The sequence below is a fragment of the Microcebus murinus genome, chromosome 21, assembly GCF_040939455.1.
Source record: "Microcebus murinus isolate Inina chromosome 21, M.murinus_Inina_mat1.0, whole genome shotgun sequence".
Classification (NCBI taxonomy): domain Eukaryota; kingdom Metazoa; phylum Chordata; class Mammalia; order Primates; family Cheirogaleidae; genus Microcebus; species Microcebus murinus.
In genome coordinates, this window is record NC_134124.1 from 3945173 (window position 1) to 3967327 (window position 22155).

General features: G+C 38.0%; 2 protein-coding genes across 4 annotated transcripts in view; both read left to right on the plus strand.

The window, feature by feature from the left end:
* Nucleotides 1-2292, plus strand: part of DDX46 (DEAD-box helicase 46) — a 58162-nt gene extending 55870 nt beyond the window's left edge. For both annotated transcript variants that reach the window (XM_075996059.1, XM_075996060.1), the window contains exon 23: nt 734-2292. In XM_075996059.1, coding sequence (XP_075852174.1) covers nt 734-781 — 48 coding nt within the window. In that variant the 3' untranslated portion in view covers nt 782-2292. The remainder of the gene's footprint in view (nt 1-733) is intronic.
* Nucleotides 2293-11241: 8949 nt separating this feature from the next.
* Nucleotides 11242-21927, plus strand: C21H5orf24 (chromosome 21 C5orf24 homolog). Of its 2 annotated transcripts, XM_012762201.2 has the most exons (3): nt 11242-11536; nt 17406-17835; nt 19554-21927. In XM_012762201.2, the coding sequence occupies exons 2-3, from the start codon at nt 17409-17411 to the stop codon at nt 19592-19594; spliced, it is 468 nt and encodes a 155-aa protein (XP_012617655.1). In that variant the 5' UTR covers nt 11242-11536; nt 17406-17408; the 3' UTR covers nt 19595-21927. The 2 variants fall into 2 exon arrangements, with proteins under 2 accessions (XP_012617655.1, XP_012617652.1); XM_012762198.2 differs by having other exon boundaries at nt 17406-21927.
* The last annotated feature ends 228 nt before the right edge of the window (nt 21928-22155 follow it).

Genomic DNA, 22155 nt, shown 5'->3' on the forward strand with positions numbered 1-22155 from the left:
TGGCATGCTTTTTTTCTTGGGTATACACCTTGGAGTAGAATTGCTAATTATAGGGTAAATATTGCTAAATAGTTTTCCAAAGGGTTTATATCAGTTTACACTCCCAGCAGTGTATGAAAATTCCAGTTCTCCATCTTTACCAACTCCCGGTGTTGTCAATATCTTTAAACTTAGTCAGTGACTTCTTAATTTGAGTTTGGAAAAAGCAGCCGTTTACAGACTGCCTTTCCAAAGGGAGCAGACACATCCCTGTGTCTTACTGCCAGTTTAAGCTTGTATACTCTCCGTACAGTGTGTATACTGGGATGAGGGCTCTTTGAAAAGAAATCATAACCTTTCTCTAAGAATGTGATTTTTGAGGACTTTTCTAAAATTCCCCTATAGAGCATCCTTTTGGGGGGATAAGTTTAAAGAAAAGCGGATACACAAACAGGAGGGAAGAAGTAAAATAACCTTTAAATCAAGTACTTAAGACTCTTTCACCAAGGAATGATGGAAAAACAACCTGTGCTTATAGATGCTACCACCATTCAGTTTATTCAGAACACATTTGTCAAGGAATAGTTGAGTGAACAAAGAAATGATGAATTATTAAAGTTACTTCCCCCAACGCAATAATACTAACTTTAAGTTTTAAATGCCTGTTTTATAAGTCAGTAAAGGAAATGATCTTAAATATTTATGCCCCTTTTTTTGCTTTTTCTGATTATGTATCTTTTATTTTCTATCATAGCAAAATTCATACCAACCAACAAATAAAGGAAGATACAAAGTCTTATAAACATCTGGGAAGAACTTTTCACCTGTTCTGGTCTGTGATACATGTGGTAATTGTTGTCTGCAGTTAAATGCGTTGTAAATTAAGATTTTTAAAATTCTATCTTGCTGATTTTTTAAATATAAAAACAAGTATTTGCTAAAGAAGTCTTCAGTCAGTAAGTACCCCTACAATTAATCAAACTATATTTAAAACAGGTCTGTTTTCAGATTATGATGTCCTTTAATGTAAAACTTAAATATCAATATTTTGAATATCTGGATAATATTCTAGAGGTTTAAAAATGGAAATATTTGGACTTTCTATTAAAGGTAATAAAGTACACAAGTTGCTAAGGGGCTATTTACTTTATCCTGTACTTTCAATGAAATTGTGATCATTTCCTGGGAAAGGTAAAATTCACTGTCATATTTTATATACCCCCCCCCTTGAGCTTAAATGTTACTTGATTCAGTGGAACAACATGAACCAGATTTAAGAATTTTGTAATAGAAGTTTAACAAAATAGGTTCAGAGTTTTTCTTTCAATTTTTATCATCGTCATAGGCAAAAAGTAGTTGGACTACTTTTGGTTTTTGTAAAATTAAAGATTTATAGTATAAGGACTTTTTGTATTTCTTTACACTGAGTATAAAACTCTACAAATAGTTTATTGTTTATTACTATTAGGATCCCTTTGCATCTTCTGGCTCTATGCCTAGCTACTGATTCTTTTTAAACCTTCTTTAAAAGAAAGTGATTATAGCCTATAAATATTAAATATGATTCCTTTTCCCTTCTGTAAGTGTTTATACATCTCTACATGTAGTATGTACGAATACCCTACTATTTTTAATCTGATTTTTCTTCAGGATCATTGACTAAGTTGTGAGTTTTCTTTCTTCAAATTTTTAAAACATAAGGGTACCTAAGTTTTAGATTTAGACTTCAGCATCTCTCAGTGAAATTTAGTTCACAAGGAATCATAAATTATATTTTTCAACCCTTAAGGTATAGTTCCTGAATATCCTAATTTAAATTGTTAAAATTGGATTACCTCATATTCTTTTCAAGGCTCCTGGTGCATTTCAACTTCATATTATTGTCACTTTTTCAAAAAAGAACTTTTTTGGGAATTTATTAAATAGATACAATCAATGCTTTATACCCACAGGTTCCACAAAGATTAAGCCAACCACGCATCAAAAATATTCAGAAAGTTAATACAATAATAAAAAATCACATACATTTAAAAAAATACACTTAATAACTATTTACATAGCATTTACATTGTATTAGGTATTATAAGAAATCTAGAGATGATTTAATGTATACAGGAGGATATGCATAGGTTAAATGCAAGTACTAAGCCATTTTATATCGTAAGGGACTTTAACATCCATGGATTTTGGTATCCACAGCGGAGATAGGGTGTGCTGGGAGGTTGTCTTGGAACCAGTCCCCCATGGACAGCAAAGGACAAATGTGTATTTCATATTTATTAAATTAAGAGACATAAAAGTTCTTTAAATATTCTTGACTTACAGTTTTTTTTAAAAAATCAAAGCATACTGCAGTTGTTGAAATCATTTTAATAGTACATTCAGTAGCTAAAGTGATAGGGAGTATCAAACATTTCTTCAACATAAAGTTATCCTTACTGAAAAAGTAAGATATAACTGAGAAATATCCTTGGATCCCTCACACATCCACTTAGATTCTTGAAGAAAGAAAACAGATACAACGCATTTAAAAGAAACAAACATTTACTCTAAAATTCCAGGCATGCTGGGCTCCTTTTTCTTCTTCAGTTTATTTATTTGCTTATCTTTATCACCCAGTAGTAGTTTATTTCCTTTGATAGACTGTATGGCAGTCCCACATTGGTGACAATTGGTGCTCTCTTCAGCCAACTGGATCACTTTGAGATTCAGAGTTATATATCATTTTCTTTATGTTTGTATATCTAGTTGTGATGAGGCACTGATAGTATTTTGTTCCAAAATAAAACATATTACTGTTAGTACATTTTTTAGTGTCATACTGATTTTAAAATTTGAATGATGTACAGACTGTTTTTTTTAATGAAATATGAATATTCGCTCATGTTTTCTAAATTCCTTATAAAATAAAATTAATTCGACCTACATTTTTCTAAAATTATCTTTCCTCAAATGCTTTCTCTTCTGTTTCTGTAATTTTGTTTATATTGGTAGATAGGCTCCCAGCTACTCAGGAACTTGAGGTGCTGGGATCCCTTGAGGCCAGGTGTTCAAGGCTGTAGTGTCCTATGATAGTGGCTGTGAATAGCCACTGCACTTCAGTTTAGACAACATAGATAACATCTCTTTAAGAAAAAAAAGTAAGAGAAGTATTATTCTCTCTGTATCATTATTAAAAATTCTAGCAACTTATTATCCAAAATACCGTTCTATTCCAAAAATTTCTTCCTAAAAATGCCCCTTCATCTTTGATGTTCTTTGTATTTAGCATAAGATGAATATAGGTGAAATAATAGGTTCATTTGCCAGTTGGAGGTTTTACCACAATGGTACTCACTTCTACAAAGTAGAGATATAGAATAAAAGGATAATGGCTAAGTTCTCCTAACTCCTTTTAAACACTTTATGATTTGATACATTTCATCTCACTGGCCTTATTGGGGTGTGCGTGTGTGCATGTATGTGTAAGTAGGAGAGAGAGTGAGTGAATGTGTGTGGTGGGTTGGGTGTAGTTTTAACTTTTTATTTAGTTTAGATATAACCATCAGAAAACAAAATCTTACTGGATTAAGACATATAATTAACTTGGAGTATATCAGCTTCATTAAGTGGCACACCACTGAATGAAACATCTTCTCTACTCCTAGGCCAGCTCTTTGGAGCTAAAGGCGGCTGCATTTCCCTCTCTAGGAAAAGATTCCCTAATATGTTGGCAATTATGGATATTTGAAGGTCTTTTTTTTTTTTTTCCCTGTATCAATTCATTATTTTTCTCAGGCAGAGATCCAAGTAGGAATGTGAAGAAAAGTATAAATGCATTCTTTACAAGATCGCCTTAGTATCAATATAACATTAAGATGGTTTCTCCTTCTTAATGCCTTGCGGCTTAGCTGGTATGTATGTGAGACCATACTGTCAAATCACATGACTGGTGAGGAATTTACTTTTGATTATTTTTCTTGACCTTGTTCTCTTCCAAATATGGCATCGGCTTATAGGAGTTCATGATTTTGGAACTCAAGCCTTTAAGAAGAAATTCTGACTTTCCGTTAACCCTGCTTTTTTTTTTTTTAGGGACAAAAGTACGAAATAAAAAGGAAATTTTAACCCCTTTGGAGAATTGGAACTCAGCTGTATTCTCTCACATAGTAAGATTACTTTAAAAGCTAGAATTTCAGAAAAATTAGGAAAAACAAATTCTAACTATTTTTAATATATAGAAATACCTAGTGGCCCATGTTTTGAATATTAGTTTCTCTTTAGTTATACATGTTACAGAATAAAAGAAATGTGAGGATTCAGTTTGTAAAACATGTTCTTTCCACAGAAGAAGCTTTTCATTTGAACTTGGTAGTGGCTAGATTTTCAGCAGCCTGTCAATTCCAGGTACTTCTAGCAGCTGTGGGTGTTAAGGTGTCCTTGGCCTTTATCCCTGAATTCCAGACAGCTCCAAGGTGCCGTCTGGCCAGCCCAAGGATCCTTGAAGGCAGCATCGTGTCTCCATGCCTTTGCCTAAAAGAGTCTTCTGGGAGCTGAGACTCCCACAACTATACTGTGAACTTTTGAAAAGAGTTCCCCCTCCCAAACCCCTCAGATCAGCGCAGGGCCCAGTGTCTAACACAGGATTTGGAGAGCCTGGCAGAGGTGGATGCCTGGGAGCTTCAAAGAAAGTGTAAGTTCCTCTGTAATGTTTTACTGGTCTAGTGTTGCTATTAAAAGTGTGTCTGGGGTAGTAATGATTCTATGGTACACATTTAAGTTTGAGAACCACGGATAATCTTCACTATCTTTTGCTCTTGGATTTTTGACTGCCTGTGATCTAAAGTGGTCTCCAAAGTGGGTCACATGTGCAGTAATCCATTGAAAGCAAGAAGAAAATATTGAAGACTTGTACATGTTTATGAGGGGATATAAATAAATAAACAGAATATTGAAGCTTCTATTTGTTTTTCTTTTTAAATCTCAAACTTTCTTTTTAAAAATCTTTTTAAAAATTTTTCTTCCTTTTTGTAAATTCCCTGTGCAATAATCACCATCTCTTTAAGAGCTTATTATTTTGTCTAAATTTTTAATAATATGTTATAGTATTGGGATAACAGTTCATATATTTAATAATAAAATAAATTGACAAATATTTGGAGGGTACTTGGACAACCTTGGGTAAGTTGCTTAACTGTCTCCGTTTTTCCATATATATAATGAGAATGTGATAATACTTACGTCTTAGAGTTGTTGTGAGGATGAGGTAAAATAATACATTTAAAGCATAAATACATTTAGAGCATATAAAGATACTGCCTGGCATATGGTAAACATTTAAAAAATGTTTGCTGGTAGACCGCATGTTTGTGTCCCCATGAAAATTCATATGTTGAAACCTAAGCCTCAGTGTGATCACTTTGGGAGGTAGGGGCCTTTGGGGAGTGCTTAAGTCACGAGGGCTAATGGATTAGTGCCCTTACAAGAGAGACCCAAAGAACTCCCTTGCCCCTACTGCCACATGCAGACACAGCAAAAAGATTGTGAACCAGAAAGCGGGCTCTCACCAGACAGTGAATTGGCTGACCCCTTGACCTTGGGCTTTCCAGCCTACAGAACTGTGAAAAATAAATTTTTGGTTTTTGTAAGCCACCCAGTCTTTGCTATTTTGTTGTAGCAGACCAAATGAACTAAGACACTATCTTTCCATATAATATTGCTATAAATAATTTCTATATAAAGTCAACTGTTACTGATAAGTTAAAATCTAGAAAGTGATATTCATTCTTTTTTTTTTTTTTTTTTCTTTTTTTTTTTGAGACAGAGTCTCGCTTTGTTGCCCAGGCTAGAGTAAGTGCCGTGGCTGCAGCCTAGCTCACAGCAACCTCAAACTCCTGGGCTCAAGTGATCCTACTGCCTCAGCCTCCCGAGTAGCTGGGACTACAGGCATGCGCCACCATGCCCGGCTAAGTATTTCTATATGTATTAGTTGGCCAATTGATTTCTTTCTATTTATGGTAGAGATGGGGTCTCGCTCTTGCTCAGGCTGGTTTTGAACTCCTGAACTCGAGCAATCCACCCACTTCAGCCTTCCAGAGTGCTAGGATTACAGGCGTGAGCCACTGCGCCCGGCCAGAGATTCATTCTTTTCCTATGCATATCTTTGAGTTCAAGTGAACGTATTTAAGCTTTAACTGTTAGTCAACTGATAGAAGAATAAAAGAAAAAGTTAGTAAAAGTTTTAAGATTAATATATTAAAATTATAAAATGAAAATATTTAAGACACTTGTAGACTCAATTGAAAGGTCTTTAGAGGCAGCCAGCTCCCAGATCTGTACAAATATTCTTTTTCTGGCCGCCTTTTCACATATTTATGCAATCACCATGTATCATTCAAAAGCCTTATTAGCTGGTGATTTTGCTATAGGATCTCGCCTACCTTGGACCAGCCTGAAGCTGTTGCAGAAGCAGTGAAAATGTTGGATTGAGCTCAAATTATATTTCAAGGATGTATATTTTGGAAGAAAAAATGTTGGGCAATAAGTCAAATAGTGTGACATTTAAGTGTGCTTTTACTGCAAATGAAGTGATGATAAATGCCTGTGCTCCTCTTAAGCCTCTACATTCAGCACTAGTCAGCTACTCAAGATGGTGAGGTAGAAGGATGTCTTGAGGCCAGGAGTTCAAGACCAGCCTGGATAACAAAGTGAGACCCCATCTCTAAGAAAAGAAAATTCTGAGGATGAATCCTAGAGAAGACTACTCACAAAATATCAATGTGGTCGTCCCTTGATACTATGTAATGACAACATAAGATGTCTCTAAATTGTAGCAAACTTTTGTGTACCAAACCTAAAGAATCTCAAAAGGGAAATATAGCATGATAAGGGAATCCTAAAGTTGGATGTTAGACTTTACTTTGTTGTAAAATCTACTGCCTATGCTTCTTACCCGGGAGTCTGTCTCCTTGTGCTTTCTCTAAATCCTGTGCTGTGAAGTTAGAGGGAAGCACAGCCCACAAGTCCACAGTCACTTTTTTTTTTCAGTTACAAATTGCTCTTTATTATAATACCAATGGTACCAAAAGAAAAAAAGAAAAGCAGAGCTTTATGTAAGTTTCCTTAAAAAGACATGATCGCCTCTCAAATTTCATCTCTCCTAGTGATAATAAATAATGCACTGCACAATACTTAATGACCAAGTTACCTTTTGACACACCTGTATAACATGACTTGGAGTTTTTTGTTGTTGTTTGTTTTTGCTACACTATGTTATAGAACAGCTTATAAAACTAGGTATGAACATTAACTGTGAGTGTAAACAGTAGGACTACCACTTGTCAAAAGTTTTAAACACTTGAACTGGAACTGGTGTTGGTTATTCATCATTTTCATTGTTTTCTATTTCATTCCCATCAAACGAGTCTAGCTCTTCACCCTGTGCTATTTTGTCTTCTGAAAGCACCCTCACTTCTGATATCAATTGCAATCTGAAGGACCCCAAGACTGTCCTTAGTTTCAATTCAATAGAAGGACTCAGAACTCACTGAAAGCTTTTATGTACTCACAGTTAAGGTTTATTACAGTGAAGCGATACAGATCAAAATCAGCCAAAGTGGCTGGGCATTGTGGCTCATGCCTATAATCAACTCTGGGAGGCTGAGGCCAGAGGATCACTTGAGCTTAGGAGTTCAAGACCAGCCTGACGAAGAGTGAGACCCCATCTCTCCACAAAATAGAAGAAATTAGCAGGGCATGGTGGTGTGCACCTATAGTCCCAGCTACTTGGGAGGCAGAGGCATCACTTGAGCCCAGGAGTTTGAGGTTGCTATGAGCTATGATGGTGCCACTGTACTCTAGCCAGGACAATTGAGAGACCTATCTCAGAAAAAAAACAAAACAAAAATGCCAAGGGCAGAGTCCAGGGGAAGTTCCAAATGCAGAACTTCTACTTGTACTCACCTGTGAAGTCATGGACAGTGTTAACTTTTCTGGCAACAATGTGTACTACTGTGCCTACCTACCAGAAAATAAAACTTCCCAATCAGGGAAGCTAACCTGATCCTTGGTATCCAGAGTTTTTATTGGTGCTCATCACGTAGGCATGATTAACAACCCATATGGCTAATCTCAGTCTCCAGTTACTCAGGAGGTGGAGTTGACATCATGTGACTCAACTCCCCCACACCATATCACATTGTTAGACTATCTGGCATGACCCAAGACCCCAGGCAAACAAGAACACTATCAAGCATGACATTTCCAAAGGCTTAGATATCGCCGCCAAGGGCCAAGGCCAGACTTCTCTTTGGTCAAGTTTAAATTTTTTACTATACACCTGCACTACTTCAAATTTTTCTTGCTCCAAGATAGCAGAGAACTCTAACATCTGGAATTCACAGTCCTAATAGCCAGAATCTTGAAGGGTCTCATTTGTCACTTTCATTGACCAGGGCAATTCACATGGTCATGCCTGACTTTGGGAGATGGGGTGGCTAGAGAAGTACAGAGGAGCTAGATAGTGGAGATTAGTTGTAACATCTATCATAGCATTCAATAAAGGCCTTCCAGAGGTCTGTTCTCCACAATTGAAGGTCTCAAATGAACTAAATGAGCATCTTATTACAGAGGCAAGTGGTATCATATGACTGACTTCATGCAGCTTGAGTGGAAGAAATAGGACATCAGGTAGACATTAGTAGGAGGTTGACTGCTATAATATGAAGCCAAACTATAGAAGTTAGAGCTGGTCTGTGATAAGAGGAGCTGCCTAGAAAGGTAGTAGATTCCTACCTAAGGAGTTAATTGATCAGCCTCTCGTAATTACTGCTGTGAAGATAGTTCATAGATTTTGGGGAAATGCTATTTTGCATGATTATAACACTTGACTGCTCCATTGAATCTCTAAAATTAGTCAATATATAGCATAAATGAATAGATGTGTCAGAGGGTGTGTTAATCTAGAATGCGTCTCCTTCCTTGATCAAATGCTTACCAGGTAATGGTTTACCAAAAGTCAGGTGACTTGTGTTTTATTACTAAAGTCATCACCTAGAAGAGCCAGCTGGTATGTCTGTGCAGTTTCAGCTTGGTGCCTATATCGCCCCCTAAAGAGAGCTAGCTGGAGATTTCCTGTTGACATTTCCTGGCTTAGACTGCTTCTGTCAGAGATCTCTCCAGAATAAAGTGTCAGTTTAAAGCCCACCTCCAATGCTTCTTGGAGCATTCAGTGAATGAAACTTGTTCTGCCAGTGTAAATGTACTTGCTGTAGTCTCCCCCATGGCCACCTCTGCTTCTACTCCACCATTCTGTGCCCAGCACCTTCTTCAAATCCAAGCTCAAAACTCATCCTCTGCAAGTTTTCCTCAGTTATTCCCTTTAACTCTAATGATGTGAATATTTATTTCTGTGAATTTTTATTGAAGATTTTATTGGAATGTTTATATTTGTTTTTTTTCAAGAACAGTATAACAAACTTGTATGAGCTTAAAAACTTTTATGGAAAATTTAACTATTTGATAATAGAATAGTATTCAGTGAAGGAAGCATTGCTAAAAAAAAAAAGAAAAAGAAAATAGAATAGTATAATGAACCTCTTAGTACTGATAGATACTTTAAATATCCCTACTAGCTTATTTCATTTCACAGCCCTGTAAGAAAGATATTGTCTTCATTTCACACATGAGGAAACTTCTGGAAGAGCAGTGACTTGCCCAAGGTACCACAGGAGGCAAGTGGCAGAAAAGCATTCAAATTCAGGCATTCACACCTAGGAATGTCTGACTTCATCTGTTACTCTGGCTACCCCTCCATTGTGCCTGCAAATTACTCAACCTGGTTAGTACAAAAGTTTCTGTTTCTTAAGTGTTTTTATGTACAAATTACACTCCAGACGAAAGTTTAAAATTATGAATTTGGAATAGTCATGATATGGAATGGGAATGTTAGGATACATTCTGAGATTCTACTTGAAGAGTAAAAAAGCCTCGCTTAGAGAAAATTTGGTAGGCTAGTTAATGTGCCTTCAAATCTGTATACATATTTTAACTTTTCTATTTTGATATTTTCCTTTTATGTGTAAGCCATACTAGCATGATTAGTCCTGTTTTCTAGTATTTTCTAGGGGTAGTTGGAGTGATGTTTAGAATCATGTTATGAAAGCCTGCCTGCCCAAAGAATCCTACCTTCCAAACCAGGGAAGCTCACCTGGGTCTTGGTGTGCAGAGTTTTTATATTGGAGCCCATCGAAACCAGTCCCTCAGTAGGTTGAATGAATGGGCTTGCCTGTTTCATGTGTTGTATTTGATTTTCCTCCTGCTTGTGTGTTCATCCAGAAAAGTTGTAGCTCTTCCTTTCTTCCCTAATGGCAGGGCAACACCTGGCTGAGGGATATAGTTATGGTGGAACTCAGTACTATGAACTGTCTCCTCGAATACCTTTTATTGCATGGGGGAAAAGGACAAGCACCCTCCTCTAGTCTCTTCCCACTGCTTAATAAAGTGTCTTTTTCTCAGTAGCCGCCTTAGTTCTGGATCCTTTCTGACGTCCAGAAATTCACAGGAAGAAGGAGCGAGGAAACAGATCCCCTCTAAGTGGGTTTGTATGGGGTGATATGCCAGAAATCTCACTGTAAGTACATAATAGGAGTAGTTGTAAGCAAACTACTCTTGTCCATCCTTTCCTGTGATGGTGGAATGAAGAATATGGCAATTCTAAGAGATCATGGATCTGTTATGATTACGGATCAGGGTGTCCCACAAAATGAGGCTTTTTATTATCACATGATTCTAGACCTGAGGGTCCCAACTCCCTAAATTATGTAAATATTCCTCATTTTGTTTGCAAGTGGGATCTCACCCTACTTATCGGTATGAAACTTAAAGAGCAGAGGCTGAATCCATTGCACATGCTTTGGGCAGCACCTAGCACAATGAGGCATTAATAATCTTTTTGCCAAAAGCGATTAAAACAGTCTTGGAAAAAGACTGCTTGGTCTAAATCCTGGCCGCCAATTATTAGTCCTGTGATCTGAGAAATGTGGTAGGTAGTTTTCCAGACATCACAGAATTGGGATGAAAAAAATACACGTAAGGAAATACTAATTCTCCTTTTCGTGGGTCCCTCCAACCCAGCTACTGCAGACGGTCCAAACCACAATCCGAGCCAGTCAGGCCTCAGCCCGGCCGACAGCCAGTTCCCGAGCGCAAGCGCAGCCCGGCCGCCCGGGCTCCCTCCCCAAGCTTGCGTGCTGGTCGCGGCGGGAGGCCGGTTCTCGCGATGCGTGTGCGCGCGCGTGCGCGGCCCTCGCGAGCTCGCGCACGCCGCTCCTTCGCACTACGGCGCCGTAGCGGCCTCTTCCTTCTGCGTCCGGGGCTGGACCGTGTGCGGCGGCCGCGGCCGGAGCTGGGGGCCAGCGTCTGCCTCGCCGCCGCCCTCGCGGCCTGGCCCTCTCTGCCTGGGACTTTTCCCTGCTCCGGGCAGAGGCGGCGGGCTGGGGAGGGAGCGGCGCCAGCGTGAGGTTCCCAGCCGATGGGAAGCCCCTGGGCGCGCTGAGGGGCCGGACGACGAGCGGCTGAGGTAGGCGGGCGCGCGCGGGCTGTCAGCTGGCGGGGAGCGGAGCGGGGCGGCGGGCGCCGCCGGCGGGGAAGGCGGCCGGGCCGTGGGCGAGCGCCTCGCCGGCTGGGGAGAAGGTGCCCCAGCGGCGCCCGCGGAGGGGCCCTGGTGGCCTAGCCCGGGGCGAGAGGAAGGGCCCGGCCGCAGCCTGCTCTTCCCTGGGTGTGGAGCCATTGCGGGGGGAGACGCGGCGGCGGGGAGGGGTCCGTCTTTTCCTGGAGAGGTCAGAATGCGGAGTCCTTTCACCCCCGTCACATGAAAGCCTGCCGGGCTCGCCGCCGGCGTCCGGATGGAGGGGCCCCTGGGCCTGCAGGACGCTTGCGGAACTCCGAGGGGACGCGCAGCGGTCCGTGGATTTTGATGTTTGGAGGGCGCGCGGCGCTCTCTAGCATGGCGCGTCTCCTCTGCAAACTTGTTATTGCCCCTACGTGAGGAGTCTCTTTTCGGGCACACAACAGGTAATGCATTTTTAAACGCCTGATGTCAAATAAGAGATCTGGCACCGGGAAACTGCGCCGTGGGGCACAGTTAAGGAGTAGAAAGGAGACAAAGGAGGCAGTTATTTATGTCCAGCCCTGGTATCAAAACTTTCCGTGGGGGAGCAGAGTGCTTAGCTCTGGGCCGTTGCCAAATAGACTTTCAGAGTGATTGAGGTGAGTCGCAGATGGACAATTTAGGATTATAAAATCGTCTATGATTATGTCTAATTGTTAGCAAATGACCCGAAATAAAATCTCGGAGAAGTATGTGATGGTTGGTCTTTGGAGAAGAGCAGAACTTGGGTTTCTTGAAAGGAGGGGTTTCTGCCTGTTTAGAAAGCTTCATGTATGATTTGTGAAGTTACTGGAAATAGTTGTAGTTCTTTATGTTGTTAGTAATGACCGCCACATTCAAGAGAAGGGAAGGGAATTGTTCTTTTATTAGAGAACGGCTCACTTTAGGGGTTAAACTTCAGGAGTTAAACACACGCAGTAAAACAGCTTCAGGGATGGCAAGTTTTAGCTTATGCATCAAAAATTTGATAATAATAACAGTCACAGTATATAGAAGCTCTTAGTTGATTCCGTTACATGTAGTGAACCATTTTAAAAGATGATCTTTAACCTTTGTCAGTCTACACAGTCTGTTTTGTAACTCTTGGCTTACATTCCGTCCAGACTTTCTAGAAATGTATTCATTCTGACACTCTTAAGAAATGTGGCCTGCATATTATCAGTGAACTCTGTGTGGGAAGAGTCTTTCAACAATTGTTAGCCCTGAAGTGGGAGGAGGGAGCCATTTTCCAGTGTAGGGTTAAGCTTATATGTGCACATACTTCATATAAACATATATATCTTGCATATAAATATATATGTGGTGGTTATGCACATAAGAATCTAATAGTGCTGATTCCTGTCTTGATAAGATTGAAGTCTGAAAGCAGGAAGGCATTGATTTTAGCTGTTTCCTTTTTTAGTTAACTGTTTACACGAGTAATTGTCATAGTAAATTTCTTGTCCAGTTTGTTAATTGATTATTGAGGAAGCAGAATACTGTACTGATTTCTTGGCAGTAGCAGAGAAGGAAAATATAGAATATATAGAAGACCTACACTTGAGAAATGTTCCTTAAGTCTGTATCTTGTCTTTCCATTGGAGTAATCACCTTTACCCTTGACTGTTTTATGTCCTACTTCTACTTAGAATAATGTCTTGTGTGGAGTTGGCCCTCAATAAATGTGAGCTACATCAAAACTATATTAATATAATACAAACCAAAGGCATAAATTCCTGGAGAGGATTAAAGAAATTGGAGATGGATTTTTTTTTTTTAATTACAGGTCTAATTTTTTAATGGTACGGTTTTTTTCAGTGTGGGTTGGTAAAGGATATGTGGTCCCATTTTGCCTTTAAAGGCTAAGGTAATGTAAGCTGAGACTATATATCGTGCGTGCTGACAGATTGTGAATGTTCTGATACATTAAGAGAAAATGAAGTAAGGGAAGTAAGGTCCAGAGGGAAGGTTTCCGTAAGACTAGTGATAGGAATGGAAAAGGCATGAACTATGAAACATTGAAACAGATTGTAGGAAGAAATATTTTCTCCCTTCACGTAGGAAGAAATATTTTCTCCCTTCACGTAGGAAGAAATATTTTCTCCCTTCACCGGCAGTCCTACCTTTGGAAGAGAATTTGTACCTCTGTACCTCTTTTTTTTTTTTTTTTTTTGCCGTGGCGTCACTCTAGCTCACAGCAACGTCAATCTCCTAGGCTCAGGCAATCCTGCTGCCTCAGCCTCCCGAGTAGCTGGGACTACAGGCATGCGCCACCATGCCCAGCTAATTTTTTCTATATATATTAGTTGGCCAATTAATTTCTTTCTATTTATAGTAGAGACGGGGTCTCGCTCTTGCTCAGGCTGATTTCGAACTCCTGACCTTGAGCAATCTGCCTCTGCCTTCCAGAGTGCTAGGATTACTGTACCTCTTTTTATTAGAGCTTTCCAGCAGGATGATTTCTGAGTAATAAGACTGAAAAAGGGGTTTACTTTTTCTCTTAAAATCCTCTGCCCACAGGTCTGTGTGTATTTCTCCTTGTATTTGCATGTGGTCTTTTGTCCAGCTTTATTGGCAATAAACTAGTATTTCGATTCCTGTGTATATTTCTCAATTAGTTTATAACTTGAAGGGGAGAGGAAGGTGGTTGTTCCCGTCACAGATTCCAACACTGGCTTTTCTTCAATTCGGAAAACAAATCTATTTGACTTTGTACATGTCACCAGCAGAAAGATTTTGTGGATATTTGGTGAGGTAGGGACTAAAGTGAATAAAAACTTAAGCAGGAGTGTTTTAAGTTGGGTCTTGTATTTTCATTTTAGTATAGCTGAGGGATTTTCATGGTGAGGGGTGCATTTTACCCCCAGGGAACATTTGGCAATATCTGGAGAAATTTTTGGTTGTCACAAATTTGGGGGAGGGAGAGAGGTGTTGCTATTGACATCTAGCCGGTAGAGGCCAAGGATGCTGCTAAACATGCTACAATGCACAGGACAGCCCCTCACAACAAAGAATTGTCTGACCCAAATGACATTGCTGGTGTTGAAAAACTCTGGTATAGCTGTATGCTATACTGTAAATTGTTGGTTCTGAAGTTGGATTATTAAAATTCATATTTGGCTTTACTATTTCCTATTGTGTATCCCTGGCACATTGCTTAAAGCCTTTGCCTCTGTTTCTGTAAAATAGAGCTAATAATAGTATATTCCTCATAGGCTTGTATTGAGGATTAAATCAAACAATGTGCAAAGCACCAAGCTTATTGCCTGGCACATTTAAAATGCTCAAAAACTGTTAACTGTCAGTTCATATTATATTTGGAACTCATTTGGAGGGTCTCTCCTTTTTTCTCATCTGAAATTAGAATTTGAGCTAGTGAAGTCATAATTAATAACCTAGTTCTCCTAGATCTCTTCTTTCCTTGGGGAATGAGTGAAAAATTATTCTTTTTACTATTTGTATTTAGCCCAGTCTTGTTTTATGTTCTCAAGTCTAAAAAGCTTCTGCCATAAAGAAGTAGCTTCTCATTGTAGATATTTTTCCTTCAAGTTTAGACTTTAAGCCAGCTGGCCAGCAGCTCTTTATCTGTTGAGTCTCAGCAAATATTTAGTAGTTTAACAGAATTTGATCCTATGACTTTATTGCAATTTCCTTTTCCTTTATAAATTTAAGTAAATTTTCAGTGGTTTTGGCTCACATTATTACCTGTTCATGGCCTCTGGAAGTAACTGTTTTCATAACTCAGGTCTTGGTGTACTTTTACATGTGTGAAGTGTACAAGCAAACATTTCCTAATGACTTGGAGCTAGACCTTAATATACATTTGTGATTCTTTTTCAAAATCTGAATTGGAACCCATATCTTTATCTTTCTCGCCTCATTGCTGTGTAATACTGTAGACTCTATAAAAACTCTTTCCTATGTGTCTAAATCATGTGGCTGGCTTGTTGTGGTGGTGGTTTTAATAAATTCTTTTTTTTTTTTTTTTTGAGACAGGGTCTCACTCTGTTTTCCTGGCTAGAGTGCCGTGGCGTCAGCCTAGCTCACAGCAACCTCAATCTCCTGAGCTCAAGCAATCCTTCTGCCTCAGCCTCCTTAGTAGCTGGGACTACAGGCATGCACCACCATGCCTGGCTGATTTTTCTATATATATTTTTAGTTTGCCAATTAATTTCTTTCTACTTACGGTAGAGACGGTGTCTCACTCTTGCTCAGGCTGGTTTCTAACTCCTGACCTTGAGCAATCTCACCCACCCTCAGCCTCCCAGAGTGCTAGGATTACAGCGTGAGCCACCACTGCACCTGGCCTAATAAATTCTTTTTTCTTTTTTTTTTTTTAAATATCTTTTTTACTTTTTCCTTACCATTTTTTTCTTTTTTTGATCTACAGAAGGATTTTTTTCCTGGCTAATTAATAAATTCTTTATTTTAAAAAATCACAGGGATGTCCTCATAGACAAAACAGAGACTTTGGACTTTTTTTTCCTGCTATGTTGTTCAGGCTGAACTTGAACTTCTGGGCCCAAGCGATCCTCCTACTTTAGCTTCCCAAGTAGCTGAGACTACAGGCATGTACCACCTCACCCAGCTGGAACTGTTCTTTAATAATCAAAGGACTCCTGTAAGGGAAGAAAATCCATACCATATTTATGATCAAGGGAGAAACCAGTGTTGTATATTTTTGTCTTGACAACCATACCTTCAAAATAGGAGATATTTTATTATGATATTACCTATATTTTTGTAGTACAAGTCTTAATTGTATAAATATTCTCTCATTTTAGCTAATGGACACTTTGTATATCCTTTGTACTAGTACTGTCTTCTGTTTGGATAGAGTATGTTTGAAGGGAGTCAGTACTTTGGGCCAAGAGATTGTGTTCTTTGCTTGGCACATTCTATCTTTTGTAAAGTGTAACATACACTCAGGTTTCTGTATAAATAATAAATTAATAATAATGATGGAGTGTCCATCTTGTGGCATCTGTTATCAGGTCAGAAGTAAACATGTGGGAAATAAAAGACCAACGGAAGGCATTCTAAGAACATTAGGCAAACTGAATAAAAAGAATCGTGTTTAAATAGAGTTCTTACCTTTACTGTTATTCTTTCTGTTTTGGGACAGAGTCTCACTCAGTTACCCTGGGTAGAGTGCCATGGCATCAGCATAGCTCACAGCAACCTCAAGCTCCTGAGCTCAAGCAATTCTCCTGCCTCAGCTTCCTGAGAAGCTGGGACTACAGAGGTGCTTGCCACCATGCCCGGCTAATTTTTTGTTTCTATTTTTAGTTGCCTGGCTAATTTCTACTATTTTTAGTAGAGATGAGGTCTTGCTCTTGCTCAGGCTGGTCTCCAACTCCTGACCTCAAGTGATCCTCCGGCCTCAGCCTCCTAGAGTGCTAGGATTACAGGCATGAGCCACTGTGCATGGCCACATTTACTGTTACTCTTTTGGAGTTTAGTAATGTAGAAGAGAAAAGCCTACAAAATGTAACATTTGTTTTCTATTTAAACACTGTTCCAGTTCCTAATCAGAGAAAGTTTATAGCTACTAAGTCAGTGTTATAAATTGAGTTATCTTGTATGATGTTTGTCCCCATCCATGATTAAATTGAGAAAAACAAGTATCTTTGAATCTGCTGATGTGTGTTTATTTATAAGTGGTCTGGAGTCCTGCCTGTCAGCCTAATTTTAGGTAGTCTGCATAGTTGTTGGAAGACAGTGTTCCCACTGAATGTTGCCATACAGATATATATTTGTATATGCGTATTTATATATATTTGTCTTTTATTTTTGGTAGAAAATGATGCATCCTGTTGCCAGCAGTAATCCGGCTTTCTGTGGGCCTGGCAAGCCTTCCTGCCTCAATGAAGATGCCATGAGAGCTGCTGATCAGTTTGACATATATTCCTCCCAGCAAAGCAAATACAGCCACACAGTCAGCCACAAACCCATGGTTTGTCAGAGGCAAGACCCATTAAATGAAACACACTTGCAGACTACTAGTGGCAGAAGCATAGAGATAAAAGATGAACTAAAGAAAAAGAAAAATCTCAACCGATCTGGTAAGCGTGGCCGGCCTTCAGGAACCACCAAATCAGCAGGATACCGGACCAGCACAGGCAGACCCCTGGGAACCACCAAAGCGGCTGGATTTAAGACAAGTCCAGGCAGACCTTTGGGTACCACTAAAGCTGCGGGATACAAAGTCAGCCCAGGGAGACCTCCAGGTAGCATTAAAGCTCTATCCCGTCTTGCCGATCTTGGTTATGGCTGTGGTACTGCTGCTTTTCCTTATCCCATGATGCATGGCAGAGCAGTTCACGGGGTAGAGGAAACCAGCAGTGAAGTCAAGCCACCCAATGAGTGAGTGAGGCAGGGAAAGAAGGCCAGGTTCAGAAGGAAGATTGTGAATAATCCCAAAGTTTCTTGGTTTTATTTTGACATACGTAATTTAATGGCCTGGGCTTTCCAAATTTGATTTCCTGTTTGATTTTTTTTCCTGCTTTTGCTCAAAAGCTGCCATATGCTGACAGATGCACTCAGGGCATGAGCAGTGGCATTATATTTGTACATAGGTTCAAGTGTAACATCTAATGACATTATCTTTGTTTTTCCTTTAGAGTTATGGTCATGTCTAGTGTTTCATTATTACTTTTGGGCCATTCTATTAAATAAATAGATGCTTTATGTGCTAAACACCCGAAACCATTATACGTATTAGTTTGTGAAGTAAATCTACAATATGATAAAGATACCATCTAAGGTAATTTTAACTGATAGGACAAAAAAACTAATGATTCAGGATTACTTGAGGTAGTGGCTGTGTGAGTTGCAGCATTCATTTTCACAAGACAGGACACAGATACTTCTATGCTTTGTGTTTGCATAGACTTCAGGTGATACGAAACCTATTTTTAATGTTCTAGGTTTAAGCAGCTTATTTATTAATCTATATGGCATTAATTGATTTAACCGTTATTTCTAAAATTATTCTTTAATGTTTGTCTTTGAGCAGTGATAGTTTGTGTATGTTTTAATTGCCTAAGAGCATATATACCAAACACTACAAACAATTCATATTTACGAAATATTTAAACTATTTTATAAAAGCTGCACATTACATTTTTGGTGAAATACAATGCATTTTGACATATTTCGTATAGAAAACTAAACATTCTCAAGGTCTGCATGTAGCTATAGTCACTATATTTTGCCTTTCATGTATTAGTTTTAAAATTATGTTTTAAAACATTTGTTAATGTTGCTCATTTATTTGAAATGTTTTTAGTTTTTCTGAGAAATTATTCCATTGCATTAGCACTTACTATGTTTTCAGGTTTATATCTACCAAAGGACACAGATTTAATGGTAGACTGTAAAACTGGTATAAACAGAATGCAGTTTCCTGACCATCAGAACCCAAATATTAAGAAATATATAGGAATCCATCTATGCATGAAACATGTAAAAAATATATTCATTAGTTTAATTAAAATCTTACTGTGGCTCTCGTGAGACCAGTTCATCCAAAAGAACATTTTTTTTCCCCTGATAATGTTAGCTTTAAAAGCAAGATAGAAAAGGAAAAAGAAAAGTATTGGGTAGATATGTATAATATGGATATGGACAGAGGGAAATCTCTCTTCTTTCCTTTCTGAAAGTAATATTCCTTGTTAATATACATTTTATTTATTCTGTTTGTTTTAAATAAAGTACTATAAACTTCAGACTTGAAAAAATTCCACTGAACTTTAAATTAAAGTTACAATGTTTGTACTTGCAGATTTTAAATGCCTTTGAGATTAAAATGCAGATTTGCAGGACCCAAAAACTTTTAAAATAATTAAAATTTTAAAAGGGTGCATATTGTGTTGTTTGGGCTTGCTCTCAGTTAATGCGCACTCTGATTGCAAATGGATGTCATGTTTCGTACCTTTTTTATCAGGAAAAAAGCAGCAAGCCTTCAGGTGTTCCAGTGATGCCTGACACAATGAGCTGGACTTTATGCTGCTCTTTACAGTAAGAGGTGTTGCATTGTGTGTGGGGACTGTGTGCACTGGCATCTAAGACAGTGACCTCAACAATACTTGCTTTGCACAAACCATAGAGAAAGATGTTGGATGACTACATAAAATCAGTTGTAACATTCTGGCAGCTAAATTGCTACAAGAGCTTCTTGCAGAAGCTTAAAATATAAAACTTTTTATAATTTACTCAGAACAGTATAACTTCTGGCACACACAAATGCTTGCATCTTTATTCATGTGTTCGTTATTTACTTTTCTTATGTACGTGTCATTTAGCTGTTTCTCAAGGTGATGTTCTGCAGTTGGGTTCTTAGAAATCCATTTTCAAGCTAGTTCCTAAAGAAAGTTGTTTAATTAAATGTTTTACCATAGAGTAATATACAACATTGTCAAGGATTTGGTTGCATGTTGTGTTTCATATTAAGTCCGTTTGACATTTCCTTTTCAGTTTATTTTCATTCCTGATTTTGTTATACATACCCTCCTCTTTCTCCCCTACCCTTCCCCCACCTTCCAGCACATCTACTAAGTGGTGCTGTGCTGTGTGTCAGAAGATAAAACAGGTGTATTATTGTATAATGAATTTTGTATACATGCTTATGAAATGGTGAAATCATCTAAAGGAGGCATGTTCATCACAGTGTTTGTTATCAGGAGCTATGTCCCAGGAAAAAAAGGGGGCAAATGGCTACCGTTCGTTGTGAATGGATAACATCATTTAGGAAGCTGAATTTACTGTTCATGTAAGCAGTTACCTGGAATATTAGATCTGTACGCTGGTGAGCATCTCCTGATTCCACTTCCTTTTCTCCTTGTGAACAGTTTACTGGTGCCATGCTGAAGAGAAAGACATCTAAGTAATTACATGAATGAAGTCTTAAAATATGAAATATTTTTACTTCTATATAATCTAAAGACTATGTTGTGCATCTTTTGTAACACTGTCTCTCGTCATGATAAACACTGAAATAGCATGTTAAACAGTTGCCTATACTTTAATATAATCAGCTGGGGAAAACTGGCCTTTTCCCCCCCACTGTATGATTATTTCTTGAAAGGTAAATTGCTAATTTTATACTATGTAATTCTGTTCTTCACAAAATAGGTTTCACTATTCTATATTAAAACTGTTGGTCAGAAAATGATCTGCTATTCAAGTAAGTTTGCTTTACTTTTTTTTCTTTAAAAAATATTTTAACATGCCCTATTTATTATTGTTATCATGTTAACAAATGAGCTAATATACAGATGAAATTTTCCTTTTTTGACGGATATAACCTTGCATAACTAATCTTTAGTATGGGATGATTTTGATACTATCTTTGGAGTTTTGCACTGGATATTAAAAAATATACTGGCACAATGTATTGGAAAAAAGTAGTATCTGGTTTAATTTTTAATATTTGGGGACTTTTTTAAATCAATGTTTAAATTAGACTAAAAATTCTTTATATTTTTAATTTACTTTTTAAATGAGCCATCTGTCAAAGTAACATTCATTCCAAATTGATGTTCGTGTGAATTTACATGTGTATTTTCATGAAATAAGAATAGAGTTTCTTTGAGTTAAGGAGGAAAAAATATATTTGGATCCATTTATTGGGTTAACGGCGATCCATTCAGCATAAGGATAAACCAGTGTATGAGCTAAAGAAAAAAAAATTAAACTTCTCTTTTATATTATAAGAAGCTTTAAAAGAACAATTCAGGGGATATTGGTAATAACTGCTACTCTGTCAGTCATTGTCTCTATATGCAATAAAATTTTATGATCTCTTTTTAATAAAAATATAACAAATCACAACAGTTCAAAACATTTTTTCCCTTGGACATAAAAAATTTTGAGGCTATTCTGCTTTTGTTTTTATTATAGCTTACCTATATGCTATTAAACTCTAGGATGTATCTAAATCTTTCCTTTGCTTTTTCTCCCTCCTCCCCTCAAGTAGATAAGTCTCTGCTCTCACATATAATGTATTTAATTTTTGGAAATTTAATGCTATAGTTAATCAAGTGCGTGATTTAAGTAATCAGACCACTTTGATTCTTTAAGTTTTCACAATTTCCTTTTTTCACAGATGGTTTTGGAGAAAATAATTACCAATTAACTGATAATAAGCACGCTGTCCTCTGCTGTAAAAAGTCTGAATAGATACTGTATTTGTTTTATGTCCATGAACTTGAGCTACTCGTGTGCAATTATGTGTATGGGAATGGAGTAGTGTTCATGATTTGTATCTACATCATCATATGGATGTATATTTATTAATAAAGTCATTACTTTAAAACCAACTATGTTTTCTACTTTATTTTTTAGTATGGTATTTTTCAAGTAAAGAAATGGTAAATGCTGAACTTTTTTCAGGACTGTGGATCTTGTATTGTCTTACTGTTTTGCTTTCTGACCCACCCAGATTCATGGGGAGGGAATTAGATTCTACCTATCGATGGGGCAGTAGCAAAGTTGCATTGTAGAATAGCATGTGGGATGGGAGATTGTTGTGACTATCTTTGGAAAAT